The sequence below is a fragment of the Trifolium pratense genome, linkage group LG3 (genome assembly GCF_020283565.1).
Source record: "Trifolium pratense cultivar HEN17-A07 linkage group LG3, ARS_RC_1.1, whole genome shotgun sequence".
In the NCBI taxonomy this organism is placed as follows: Eukaryota; Viridiplantae; Streptophyta; class Magnoliopsida; order Fabales; family Fabaceae; genus Trifolium; species Trifolium pratense.
The window spans coordinates 22,933,547-22,948,939 of NC_060061.1; the positions used below are offsets into that span (position 1 = coordinate 22,933,547).

Here is a 15,393-nt window from a genome sequence, read left to right on the forward strand (position 1 = left end):
AATTCAACTAAAAAGTCCAAGACATAAGAATTCTTTTTTTTGGTTACAAGGCTAATCAAAACAAAACAAAAAACAAAAAGAAAAAAGAAAAGGGAACTATTCTCTAAGGTAGAAAGTTCCAATCGCGTCGCTTCGAAGAATGTCAAAGAAACCTTCTGGGGGAGATGCATGAATCGTGAGATCAGAATCTGAAGAGGCTCCAAGCTTGGCTAAGAAATCCGCACAATTGTTTCCTTCTCTGAGAGTGTGGCAAAGGGTAATGTTCCTTTGAGATATCAACTCTTTGATGTCTTGAATCAACACAGCATAAACATGATATTTGATATTGGGACCTTTAAGAAGGTTGATGCAGTGGAGAGAATCGGAGTAGCAAACTAACTCATCAATAGACATATTTTTCGCCAAAGTGAGGCCCTGATAGATGGCAAATAACTCTGCGAGTAAAATGTCTGAGGATCCCTGAATGAAACCCGAGAAGCCTGACAAATAGTAGCCTGAGTCGTTTCTGATAACTCCTCCATAGCCGGCTCTAACAGGTGATCCGAGGCAACTTCCGTCAACATTGAGGATGACACCGGAGTAGTTACTGTTGTTCCATTTAACATGGATCTCTTCCGAAGTGGTTGTTGAGCGGGATGAGAAACAAGAGGTGAGGGTGGCAATCATACTATGAATATTAAAAGAGAGACGACTGATAGACCATGTCTCGTTTTGTAAACACATCAAATTTCGATGTCTCCAGGCCCACCAAACGCCAGCAGAGAAAGCGAAAACTTGAGAACCCGTGGAACCAAATTTGAGCCACTCGTGAGCATCCATAGGGATGAAAAAATCGGGGGTGATAAAACCAAGGTGGTGCCAAATGGGTCTAGAGAAATCACAATCCAAGACATAAGAATTCATAGCCACATTAAAAAAATCTATTAAACTTTTATTTAAGTTTATCCTCTCATGAGCTTATATAAATAGAATAGATATTCTAATTTCCTGCTGTACAAAAAGCACGCAGTTTCACGCTGTAATGTATCATGGCCGTCCGATTATGATCCAACAGCTTAGATTAAATACAGTAAATATCAACCACTACAGATCTGATCCGTTGGATCGTGATCGGACGACTAGGATGCAGTGCAGTGTGAAACTGCGTGTTTTTTGTACAGCAGGAAATCCAAATCCATAGAATAGAATAAAACCCATTTTTCACATTTTGAAACAACTAATAATTTTAAACTAGCACGAGTCAAGTTTTTTTTTAAACTAACTTATTCAATAAGTAATTTAAAAATAGACACTCTTGACAAAAAAAAAAAGAAGAAAAAAAAACCAGATAGTCAATTTATTGTTAAAAATTTTCACCATATTATTCTATTCTATTTTTAACAATTAAAAAAAAAATTGAAAAAAAGTGGGCCCATAAGACATATTCGTATAGAGTCCAATTGTTACCGGGCCCAATTCACCACCTTCCTTACCCTCCCTCCCTATATAAATTCCCATCTCCTGCCATGCAATCTTCGCTCACTTCCACCTTTCACAACACGTCTTCTCAATCTCTATTCCAAAACCTATCCCATTTTTTCTCCTCTTTTACCCATTCATTCATTCCCAATTGACTCATTCTCATAAAAAAAAACCGTTTCATTCTATTATTTTTCCATTAGATCCGCATGTTTTGCTTAACCTTACAAACTTAATTTCTCTCATTAACCTCATTATCATTATTTCCCGTTCCTATTCATTCATTCTCTCAATTAACCTTGTTTCATTACCCTTAATTAATCCTTCTTCTGATTGTTAGTTGTGGGGATTCATTTGTTCATAGAACGGTTCGTTTGGTTCTTCTCCATTTTTCATTAGATCTATCACTGTCATCTTTTGGGGGGGTAGCCGGGGCTTTTGCCTCGGCGGGTTTCAAAGCCCCCATTTCACAAACCTAATTACAAAAAACATCACAACCCTAATTTTTCTTTTCAATTTTAACCTAATTTTTCATTCGGTTGCGTAAGAGATGCCGGCTTTAGCTTGTTTTGTGGATGCTGCTGCTGCAGTTCTTCCTCCTCCTTCCGGATACGCTCTCGCCGGAGATTCAACTCTTCCGCCGCCTCTCACATTTACGACAGCAACAACTGACGGTGTCGATGATGATTCCGATTCAGCTTCCAATTGGTCTCCTTCACTTTCCAGCAAACTGTTCAAAATTGACGGATGGGGATTTCCGTATTTCGGCGTCAATAACGCCGGAGATATCGCCGTTATGCCACATGGCGCGGCGACGATGTCTCATCAGGAGATTGATTTGCTGAAAGTTGTGAAAAAAGCTTCCGATCCGAAATGCTGTGGTGGACTCGGGTTACAGCTTCCTCTTGTTGTTCGATTTCCTGATGTTTTGAAGAATCGTCTTGAATCGATTCAAGGTGCTTTTGATGGTGCAATTCAATTGCAAGGGTATGAATCTCATTACCAAGGTGTTTATCCTGTGAAATGTAATCAGGATAGGTTTGTTGTCGAGGACATTGTTGAATTCGGGTCAGGTTTTCGCTTTGGGTTAGAAGCTGGTTCTAAGCCTGAATTACTTCTGGCTATGAGCTGTTTGTGTAAAGGTAACAGAGAAGCTTTTTTGATTTGCAATGGTTTTAAAGACAGTGAATATATTTCTCTGGCTTTGGTTGCGAGAAAGCTTGCTTTGAATACTGTTATTGTTCTTGAGCAAGAGGAAGAGCTTGATATGGTGGTTGAGATTAGCAACAAGCTGTGTATTCGTCCTGTGATCGGTGTTCGTGCAAAGCTGAGGACGAAGCATTCGGGCCATTTTGGTTCGACTTCTGGTGATAAAGGTAAATTTGGTTTAACTACAATTCAGATTTTGCGTGTGGTGAAGAAACTTGAACAATTAGATATGCTTGATTGTCTTCAATTGTTGCATTTTCATATTGGTTCTCAAATTCCCACCACTGAATTGCTTGCTGATGGTGTTGGAGAAGCTGCACAGATTTACTGTGAATTGCTTCGTTTGGGTGCCCAGATGAGAGTTTTAGATATTGGGGGTGGTTTAGGTATAGATTACGATGGTTCCAAGTCAGGTGATTCTGATATATCTGTTGCTTATGGTATAGAAGAGTATGCTGCAGCTGTTGTTCATGCTGTTAAGTATGTATGTGATCGTAGGAATGTGAATCACCCTGTGATTTGTAGTGAAAGTGGTAGGGCCATAGTGTCTCATCATTCCGTTTTGATTTTCGAGGCTATTGGTGCAAGTTCAAACAAAGCACCTTCATTGTCCTCCATTGGATTGCAGTACTTAGGAGAAGGGCTCTCTGAGGAAGCCCTTGCAGATTATCAGAACATATCTGCTGCCACCCTTCGCGGTGAACATGAAGCTTGTTTGCTCTACACCGATCAATTCAAGAAACGTTGTGTTGAGCAATTCAAGCAAGGTACTTTAGGGATTGAACAGCTTGCTGCAGTGGATGGTTTGTGTGATTTGATTACGGAGACAATTGGGGCAAAGGATTTGGTTAAGAAGTACCATATGAATCTTTCTGTGTTCACATCCATTCCTGATTTTTGGAGCATAGATCAGTTGTTTCCCATAGTCCCCATTCATCGTCTGGATGAGAAACCAACTGCAAGGGGTATTTTATCTGACTTGACTTGTGACAGTGATGGGAAGATTGACAAGTTCATTGGTGGTGAGTCAAGCTTACCACTTCATGAATTGGAAGGACACGGTGGAGGATACTATCTGGGAATGTTCTTGGGCGGGGCTTACGAGGAGGCGCTTGGTGGGTTGCACAACCTGTTTGGTGGCCCTAGTGTTGTTAGGGTGTTACAAAGCGATGGTCCACACGGTTTCGCAGTGACGCGTGCCGTATCCGGACCATCTTGTGCAGATGTCCTTCGAGTGATGCAGCACGAGCCGCAGCTCATGTTTGAGACGCTTAAGCACCGAGCACTTGAGTTTTGTGAACAGCACGATGATGACAGTGTGGTGAATGCAGCTGGTTTGGCAAATAGTCTAGCTAGATCCTTCGACAACATGCCTTATCTGGTTTCATCCACAACTTGTTGCTTGAATGCTCTCACTAACAATGATGGTTTTTACTACTGTTCTGGTGATGATTTCAGTGCTGCAGATTCTGCTTCTGTTGTTACTTCTGTTGCTGGAGAAGATGAGCATTGGAATTATTGCTGTGCTTGAGTTTCGTCTTTTAGCATTCCCTTTACATTATGATGTTGTTGGTTGTCGTTAAGGTGGCCTGTTTTTTTTTTATCATTCTATGTTGTTTTTTTGTTTTTTTTAGTAAACGATGTATGAAGAAGCAGAACAGGGTCATTATGTGCCCTTTGTTTTTGCCATTTCGGCATCTTAATGTTCATTTCTGTCATGTGTAGACTTTCAAATTTCTAGTGTAGACAATTTTTGTTGCTTTAATTTTTATGTTTAGAATAAACAATTCAACTTCTTATTCATTTTTCGGCCAAGTTGGTTTTTTCTTCTTCTTTGGAATATTGTGATATGACAGTTTAAGTTTTGTCCGATAATAAAGAACATAAATAAACTAATGAAATGACATAGTCTAATGAATTTTGTGTTTGTCCGATAATAAAGAACATATATAAACTAATGACATAATCTAAAGAATTTTGTGTTCTTGTTTATATGATATGATGATTCGCTAAATAATGTTTTTTTTTTTGACAGAAAATTCGCTAAATGATGTTTTTTAAATTTATTTTTTTATATCAATAATAAATATTGTTAATTAAATTATATAGAAATCAATCCAAAATGTTATCCTTCTTAAGACTAGAGAGAATGATTTTATATTTTTTTTATGCCCTCTTGTTCCTAGGTGAAAGGAGGCCCGTTAATATAAAATTCGGCTAATAGTTCTTCTCATCGGAAATCAAACCTCAGATTTACCCAAACAATTCTTTTATAGAGGGAGTTTACTAACCAATTTACTCTCAAGAGAGAGAATGATTTTAATCTCATGTGAGATATGAGTTAGAATAGACTTACTTTACAAATTGTCAATCTTTAAATTATTATGAAGCCTACTTCAAGTTTTCCTCCTTAAGCAGCCTTAATTCAAAACACGGGCTATCTTAAAAAGGAATGGTCAAAATCAAATTGTTTTAATCTTCTCTAATTATTATAATAACGAAGACTACTTCAAGTTTTCTTCTTATGCATGCAGCCTTAATTTAAAGAGATAAATATAGAATTATTTTGATTAAATTATAGGAATTATGTTGATTAAATTATTTTTCTGACACAATGTTGATTAAATTATAGGAATTAATACTTATGTTGATTAAATAAAGATGATAGAAGTAATAAAATTTTCTATCATAACTTTTTGTCTTTACTTTTAATCAAATTCTTGTATACTTTTCACATTTTTGAATGGTTTTATATTATAAGAACATTTCAGATAAAAATTTAGAATAATGAATTATTTAAGAATTTTTATGTGCAAAAAACTAAAAAAATTATATTTAATTCATCTCTTATTAAAAAAAATTAATTTTTTGCAAGAGAGATTCATATAATGTATTAAACATGACAGAAGAAAAAAAAATTAAAATTTCGAATGATATGAACGAGTTGAATGAAAAGTAGCGACCAAAAATCATGACGAGAAATTCTTCAGGGACTAAAAAGTGCGGAAAAAATCTTTAGGGACTAAAAGAAATTTTTTTAACTTTTGTAATTTACGCTCATTTAAAAAATACACACAAAAGTCCCTGTAAACATAACTCAGATAGTAGAAACATTGCATGTAATGTAATATGTAGGAACTGAGGTTCGAATCCCGACACTCCTGTTTTTTTTTTTTACAATAACAAAATGGTATTCATTCATTCAAATTGATAGATTACATCAAATACAACCACATAATCAACATCGCTAAAAACGTAAAGGATGAATCTGCGAACAAAACTCACAGCATCCGAGTTAATAGCATACAACGGCAAAATGCCTACAACAAATAATATGATAAAGTTAAAGTCACCGAAGTATCCATGCCTCCGGATCTGCAGCGTTGAAGCCCAAATCATTGGTTGAATCTGTAATTGACTGAAGCCGATCTTTTCAATAGAAATCAAATGAACACCGCACAATACGGGACAACAAAAACGTCGCACGAGACGACGAACAACACAAAGCCGCACTCAGACGGCGAAATCACAAAAAAGAAAACACAAAAGAAAAACTTGATCAATGTGAAAATCACTTATTTAAATAAAAAAAAATTATGAGGGGTGATTTTGGGTCAAAAATTGACCCTAAAACCACCCCTCCTTGATAGATCAAGAAGAAAAAAAAAAACTAGGTTAAGGTGGAGGGTGGCAGCTATGAAGAAAAGGAGAAGAACTTCCCGACACTCCTATTTATTCACTTTAAAAAGTAAAATTTTTACCACTAAACTACTTGACAAAAAAAAATATACACAAAATAAACTTTGACAATAAATTTGATTACAAAATTTTATTGTTCAAACATCATTTCTTTAATTCAAAACACGAGACTATCTTTCAGAGTCTTTTTTTAATGAGAAATCCTACAACTATTTGTTTATAAATCATTTTCGTAACAAATAGTAGCTTGAAGATTTTAAAAATAACATAATTTATGGTTAAAGAAGCATCTGATTTTAAACTATTTATGTTGGACTAAAAAAGGTGGAGTAAGAAAGAAAGAATAGAAATCACCACACTATAAAATAAAAGGGAAAATACAAACAAGAAAAAGGTGGAGTAGGAATGAAAGGATAAAAATTGTCACACTCCACAAGAAAATGATTAGATAAAGGTAAAATCACCACAAGAGTATTATACTCTTGATAAGCTTCAAGTTTGGTTTAAAGAAGAAACTCAAGAAAGTGAGAGGTAAAATGATATGGGTCCCCGTGAGCTTAGCTCAGTTGGTTGGGATATCAGCATTTTATATGCAGGAGTTGGGTTCGAATCTCAGACACTTCACTAATTCATCTTTAAAGGTGGAATTTCAAGTCACTAAATTCACACCCGAAATCATCACCCAAACTCAAATTCAAAGGCTGTTCGGGTGGAAAAACAACATTCACGCCCACACCCATTGGGTTCGGGTTTTTTTCACCCAAACTCAAACCCGCAGCACATTTGAAAATAATTTACAAATTTAAGAAATTAAATTCCAACCTAGATTTTGAATTAAATTACAACTAAAATTAAGGTATTCCAAGAAAATTCAAACATAGACTTTCAAGAAATTAAATTACAACTAAAATTAAGGTCTTTCAAGGAAATTAAAGAAGACTATGGGGGTAATTAGGTAATTATAAAATATTTCGGATGGGTGTATGTATTTCGGGTGTGAGTTTTGACTGATATCAAACCCACACCCATATTATCGGGTGTCATCCGAACTCAAACTCAAACCCAATCAAATCGGGTTTCGCTCGTTGACTTGGGTTTGAGTTCGGGTGGGTCTTTCGGATTTAATTTTTTTTTGCCATCCCTAAAGAAATTCTTTGACATGACACACTAGAAAAAGATAAATTAACATCGCACATTCTTTACTTGACAACCAAGGTTGTATTTTGACTATTGTTCAACTATACTATCCTTTGGGAAGAATAGTTTGTTTTTTTTGACAAATACATTCTTTACTTGACAACCAAGGTTGTATTTTGACTATTGTTCAACTATACTATCCTTTGGGAAGAATAGTTTGTTTTTTTTGACAAATACATTCTTTACTTGACAACCAAGGTTGTATTTTGACTATTGTTCAACTATACTATCCTTTGGGAAGAATAGTTTTTTTTTTTTTTTGACAAATTGGGGAGAATAGTTATATAGTACTTATATTATACACTAGAAAAGAAAAAAGAAAAAATTTAGTTAAACAAAATAACAAAATCATTATAAACTCATACACAAGTGTGGTAGTTAGGGTTCAAAATTAAGTCACGACTTTCAATCTAACAACTATGACATTTTTGTCGGTTGAGCTACGATTTATCGGATAAAAATCCAAAATAAATACAAGGTGTGTGGTGTTCGATGGAAAAATTGGTAGTAGCACGTGGAGGTTGAAGTTTGGGGAAGCAACGATGCATGGATGGAAGTGTTTGCGCGTAAATAGTGCGTTTATAGTTTGACCACAATTTTGTGGTTTTCATGTGACTTAGATAAATACTATATGCTTTGCTGAAATTATGGGATTTTTGATTGAAGATGCGAGTAATGTTCGTTTTTCAATTATAGACACGCAAGTGCCGTAACAAGAATAAGAATCTTATGTTAATTAATTAATTAATTGGGTTGGCGTATCAACTAAATGGACTTTTCTTATGTGCTTTTTTAAGGCATGTTTATTGTGATGCCAAACACCATGAAATCTTGGCTTAAGTCATGGAACAGGTTCAAGGTGTGAGACATATGATTTTATTGTGTACGTTACCAATCTCAACACATTTGTGCTTAGATGAATATATCCCAACAAATTATTATTAATTAGTTGCTAAGGTTTGTGATCTTAACTGTTGATCAGAACAGGTAGAAGGCCAGCTGGAAGTCCGTTGAGCAGGTGGTAGGCAGCAAGTCCGAGCAGATGATCCACGGAGGGGGGGTTGTACCTGCAGGTGCTCCGATGCCTAAGTCAGTAAGGGTAGAGAGCAAAAGAGATACTAGAGAGAAGTTAGAGAGAGAGAGTAATTGCAATAATGAATAGTGTTCTACCTTGCTCTCCCATGAGGGAGAATATTTATAGCCCCCAGCTCTGGGCCAAAGGTCCTCTTAGTGGGCTGGACTAGCCAAGGCCCATTAAGAGGGACTGCCAAGACATTACCCTTAGATAGTGGGTAGAGTAGTAATTTTACCCTATCTTGGTGGAGAGGTTGTGCCATGCTGACATGGAGGTGTTTGGGCAAGCCATGTGGACTTTGTGAGGGTCTAGGTGGACTAGCATTAGTCTAGTCCAGAACAGTTTGATATTATTTTGACATGGCAAATGCTAACATGTGCTCTAAGGGCACATTTTAAGGTGCATTTAATTAACTAATATCTCACTTAATTTACTTCAAAAATAGTAATAATCAACTTTATTAATTAAAATATATTGTCACTATATTTATTACCCATTTAAAAGAATTGGAAAGATAAAATATAATATGCTGCCAAATTTGATTTATGATCACGTTCTTGGTAATATGACCACAATTATATGCATCCAATTTTTTTGGTTTGTTAACAATCAAGCTTATAGTACTCCTGATACTACTTCATTTATGCTAACTTGTGTTTTTCAGGGGCGTCTCCGAGTTTTAGGATGCTCCGTGCAAAATATAAAAGTGGACCCTTAATAAAAAAAATATAATTTTTAAAAAAAAAGATATTTGTCAATTTAAATTGCATATAATATATATAAAAAAAATCATTCTTATTCTTGCAAACATATAAATTATCAATATTAAACCAATTGCATTAAATCAAATGGACAAGAAATACAAAATAATTATCTTTGTATATAAACCTCCTAATCTAAGGTTAAATTTTATGTAAAGATTAAAATGGACTAGAACTATATTTACGAGTATAGATAACTAATATATTGATACTCATGATATTTTATGAACATTAACAATATATAACTATTATTTTAGGGCCTAAAAATTAATCTATTAATATACATCTGATATTTTATAGGTATAAATAATATATAAGTAATATTATATGATCTCAAAATTTTGAGTTGAGGCCCTATGCCGTCGCACATCTCGCACGTATTGTTAAGCCGCCATTGGTGTTTTTTGTTTTTTTTCTTTTCCGGTGAACAAGATCGAGTATTATAGTATTATGTTGTAATGGTAATGATTGTTAGTACTATTTTAGCTTTTGAATTGCTAATATGTTTTAGAATTTTATAATACTTACTATAATTTAATTATTTTTTCAAATTAAAAAAAAGGTTTGACAAAAAAAAAAAGTTTTGTAGATTTTTTTTTACCAAGCACGTCATCCATATTTGGCAAGTATCATATTTTTGTCTATGCATTTTTTAAGATGGATAATAAATATAGTGAACCATATCTTTAAATTAATAAAGATGATTATTGCTATTTTTGAAGTAAATTAAATAAGATATCAGTTAATTAAATGAACCTTAAAATGTGCCCTTAAGGCACATGTTAGCGGAACCGTTTTGACATATAGTTCCGGCTTAGATAATACCTTGCACCAAAGGTTTCGTTATAAGAATGAGAATACACCGTAAAGAAGAAAAAAAGGAATGAGAATGTTCAATGATTCTGAATGAACAATTTCATAATGTAGCATAATTAATAATAGAATAATAATACTAGTCACCAGATAGGAACATCAGAAAAAATTAAAATTCGAGCTTGATAGACACCGTAATTTAGAATGGGAACAACTTTACTAAAAGTAGTGAATGAATCAGCAAAATAAAGTAAAACGCACATGATCCGTTATGATATTTATGCCAATGTTTATGCAAATTATAGGCATTAGACTTTTTTTAATTCACTTTCTATTTGTATATCATCCACTAAAGCTGTGTTTGGATATTCTGCTTCGTCTATTTATCACCAACCACTTCATCTATTTAGAGTCGGTTTGAATTTGACTTATTTTTAAGCTCATAAAAATAAGCTTAGAGAGCATCTACAATATTTGGTGTTTCGTCTATTTGTCACTAACCACCTGATCTAATTAGGGCCGTTTGAATTTGACTTATTTTCAAACTTATGAAAATAACTACAAATAAATAAATTTTTATATTAATTTATTAACAAAAATTGTTTCTTTATACGCTGTTTTATCATAAACTATCTAAAAAAGAGTATAATAATATATAAAAATTTGTTTATTTGCATAAATTGTTTCGCGTAAGCTCAAAAATAATTCAATCCAAACGGATCCTTAGCACTAAGATAAATAAACACTTCCTTGTAGAGGTAATAATATCAATACATTGCATCAGATTCATGTTTGAATTTTGAAACATGCATATATACGAAACTTTCGAAGACAATTATTCAATGTTAGTGCAAAAATAACGTGCTTGTGCAATGTTTTCCCCAAAAGGCAAATTACCTATTAGTGTTTTTAACAAAAAAGTGCTTTTACTGTTTTTTTATCTCGTTTGGCAGAAATTTTCCATAAGAAAAGGAAAAGTGAATCTAATCACAGATTCAGTGCATAGCTGCGTGTGTTTGAAAGAGAAAAAACTTATAATTTGGCTAGTTCTCATTAACAATTTGAACCCAACAACTACATGAAAGAGAATCTAATGAATAATTCTTGTGGGTGGCATTTAGAATGCACAAATTGTTAAATTTGTGCATGATGCACAAGTTTATTTATTTTAATGTGGACCATCGGATTGAGTAAATGTATAGATTTTACCGTGGATCATATACACTTGATTGATAATTCACATACTCTCTTTCTTCCTTCTTTTTTGCTCAAGACCTCCATTTTGGGAGAGCCTTTTCGGCCACCACCAGTCCACCACTATTGAATTATCTCTTTCTCCTCTATAGAACCCACAAATTTATATTTAGATTGGAGTAGTTTGAATTTTCAGACCATTGATCTTAGAGGCCGTTTTCGGCCAGCTAAACACCGGATTTGTGCTCTTCGTCGCGAGATCTCTATATTGTACTGCTTCTTCACCTATTCTAATCACCTTCGCTGGAGAGCCACTGCACACCACCATGGGCGATTTTCCAGTGACCATTTCCGTCGGATTATCAAATGAAATTTTCATTTTTAACCTCATTCATCAAAACAACAACAACAAACAACAAATTAAAAGAGAAAAAAATAATAGGATAAATTATAAGTATCGGATCAAAATTAAATTAATAACCAAAAAAAGTCAGAAAACATCACTAACAAAGAATCATATACCCTCAAAAACATGAACAAAAAAGGGAAAAATAAACATAAACAACTAATTCAAGCACCAAATAGCAAAATAATTACCAGTCTCTTAAAAATTTAAACTTTTGATTGTCTTTTTTTTTTTGACAACTTTTGATTGTCTTTAAACACTCACAAAAAGATGTTTCAAACCCAGAAAAACAAAACAACTATAAAAAAAAAAACCAAAACCTTGTATGGAGGGTGGGAGACGAGGTAATGGTGGTGGAGGGTCGGATTGGATGGTGGTGATGGTGGAGGAGTATGTGACTTCCTTCGTGTAGAGGAAAGTTTGTTGTTGGGAGGAGAGAGGAGAGAAGAAAGAGAGTGAAGAAGAAGAAGAAGGGTATATTATAAGGTGTAGGAGGTGTATGATAAGATTTAATGGAAATGCAAAATCCAACCTCCCATCTTGCTTTTTGAAACTTGTGCATGGTGCACAAATTTTACATTTTTTGCACCCTAAATGCCACCATTCTTGTGATATACTCTCTCCATTCTTATAATTTGGAACACTTTTTTTTTCTCAAACAAGTTATAATTTGAAACGGATGGAATAGTTAATAATTCACATTAGAATTTTAGAGCAATGAAAGTATATGGTGTCAATATAAAACAAACACGTATATGAATAAAGCTTTCAAAATCCTCCAAACTAAGATTTCAATTTTAATAAGAGTTCTAATCTTAGGAGTATTTTATATTCAACTCGCTTTATTATAATTAATTTTTCATGATAAAAAAACACAATCAATTTTATTTAAATAAATTCATTTAAATTTAATATATGTTGTCACCACATAATCAAACATGATTATTTAGAAACTAGTTAAAACATATCTGCATTTCGCACGAGTCTATTGACTTTTATTTGATATTTAAGTTTGTCATGTAAATATAGATGAAAAAGTCCCGTGAATTTAGCTCAGTTGGCAGGAACATTGCATTATATATGCATGAGGTCGGGATTTGAACCCTGATCATCCCACTTATCCATATTAAGGATGAAATTTCTAACTATTAAACTATTTGACTAAAAAAATAAATATATATGAAAAAAAATCTATATAAGATGGTAAACGGAGCTCGAGAGGTTTAATATTGGGGCACAAGTTGAAGTTCTAACCTACGATTCTAATTTTTTTTCCTATGAGTTTTTCAGTTAGATTTTAAAAATAAATAAATAAATAAAATTATTTCACTATTATTATTATTATGTATGGACAAACAACTTTAATTTGAGTTCTTCATTCCGCGCCTCCAAGGTTTTTCACGCACCTTCTAAAATGACCAAAATATCCCTCGTTATCTAGGTAGCGAACTCAGTTCACACCCAACGTAGTGAGTGGCAATTTTTGTTGACCCAGCCCCAACGTCTGAACCATTCACACCCATGGATAAAAATATTATGAGAAAATATAGTTCGCTACTTATAGTGCAAGCTTAAACACAGTTCTACTTGAAGTGCGAACTGAAACATAGTTCGCTACTTAGAGTGCAAACTCAAACACAGTTCGCTACTTAGGGTGCGAACTCAGTTTTCACTTTAACTAGTAAACCTTATAAAAATATGTCCACCGTCCAAGAACATATTTTGATTGGGAACTAGAGTGACGGTGACATAGTATCGACCAATCACACACACATCGTATAATTCTATAAATTGAAACCTCTTTTCATTTTTAATCACTCACTTATACAATGTTTCACTCAAGGTATTTTCTTGCAAGAAAAAGTTTGCACTTTAATTTGTGGACTGTGTTTCATTAAAAAAAAATGAGAGGTGAGGAGGACAAAAAATTCGATTTTTATAAGGTTCTCTACCTAGGCAGCAAACTCATTTAGCTACTTAGGTTAGGTAGCAAATTGGACTGGGCAACGGTCCAAGGAGAATTTGGCCTAGATCCAATAACAATATGCCCATTAAAAATCAAGCCCAATGAATTCAAAATAAGTTTCGGCGGGAAGAAGCACCATTCAACCCCATGATGCTCAGTGCCGGCATGGGAGCATAACACCACCACGATCACATGAACAGTCGGAGACAACCACCCACTACCCCATGATCATACAACTGACAGAGAAGGGGAGAAGAAGCGGATTCGGGTGGATTGCCATGGAAGGGTCTATAAATAGCTCTCTTCAACCTTTGTAAAAGGATATTTTTTTTAAGAGAATGATGTACTTATCAGACCATTGAATAATAATAGTAATAATAATAATATAACTCCCATTTATTCTTTACTAAAACACAATCAATTTTATTTAAATAAATTCATTTAAATTTAATATATGTTGTCACCACATAATGAAACATTACTATTTAGAAACTAGTTATAACATATGTGCTTTCGCACGAGTTTATTGACTTTTATTCGATATTTAAGTTTGTCGTGTAAATATAGATGAAAAAGTCTCGTGAGTTTAGCTCAGTTGGCAGGAACATTGCATTATATATGCAGGAGGTCGGGGTTTGAACCCTGATCATCCCACTTATCCATATTAAGGATGAAATTTCTAGCTACTAGACTACTTGACTAAAAAAATAAATATATATGAAAAAAAATCCATATGAGATGGTAAAAGTAGCTCGAGAGGTTTAATATTGGGGCACAAGTTGAAGTTCTAACCTACGATTCTAATTTTTTTTCCTATGAGTTTTGTAGTTAGATTTTAAAAATAAATAAATAAAACAATTATTTCACTATTATTATTATGTATGGACCAACAACTTAAATTTGAGGGTTCTTCATTCCGCGCCTCCAAGGTTTTTCGTGCACCTTCTAAAATGACCAAAATATCCCTCGTTATCTAGGTAGCGAACTCAGTTCACACCCAACATAGTGAGTGACAATTTTTGTTGACCCAGCCCCAACGTCTGAACCATTCACACCTCCATGGATAAAAATATTATGAGAAAATATAGTTCGCTACTTATAGTGCAAGCTTAAACACAGTTCTACTTAAAGTGCGAACTGAAACATAGTTCGCTACTTAGAGTACAAACTCAAACACAGTTCGCTACTTAGAGTGAGAACTCAGTTTGCACTTTAACTAGTAAACCTTATAAAAATATGTCCACCGTCCAAGACCATATTTTGATTGGGAACTAGAGTGACGGTGACATAGTATCGACCAATCACACACACATCGTATAATTCTATAAATTGAAACCTCTTTTCATTTTTAATCACTCACTTATACAATGTTTCACTCAAGGTATTTTCTTGCAAGAAAAAGTTTGCACTTTAATTTGTGGATTGTGTTTCATTAAAAAAAAAATGAGAGGTGAGGAGGACAAAAAATTCGAATTTTATAAGGTTCTCTACCTAGGCAGTAAACTCATTTAGCTACTTAGGTTAGGTAGCAAATTGGACTGGGCAACGGTCCAAGGAGAATTTGGCCTAGATCCAATAACAATAAGCCCATTAAAAATCAAGCCCAATGAATTCA

At 34.1% G+C, this 15,393-nt stretch overlaps 2 protein-coding genes across 2 annotated transcripts; one reads left to right on the forward strand and one right to left on the reverse strand.

Annotated features, from left to right (window-relative positions):
* Positions 1–96: 96 nt before the first annotated feature.
* Positions 97–819, reverse strand: LOC123914794. The gene has a single exon (XM_045965968.1). It carries the CDS (start codon positions 817–819, stop codon positions 97–99), a length of 723 nt encoding a protein of 240 aa, XP_045821924.1.
* Positions 820–1,453: 634 nt separating this feature from the next.
* LOC123913807 (arginine decarboxylase) lies at positions 1,454–4,470 on the forward strand. The gene has a single exon (XM_045964667.1). It carries the CDS (start codon positions 2,009–2,011, stop codon positions 4,196–4,198), a length of 2,190 nt encoding a protein of 729 aa, XP_045820623.1. The 5' UTR covers positions 1,454–2,008; the 3' UTR covers positions 4,199–4,470.
* Positions 4,471–15,393: the final 10,923 nt, after the last annotated feature.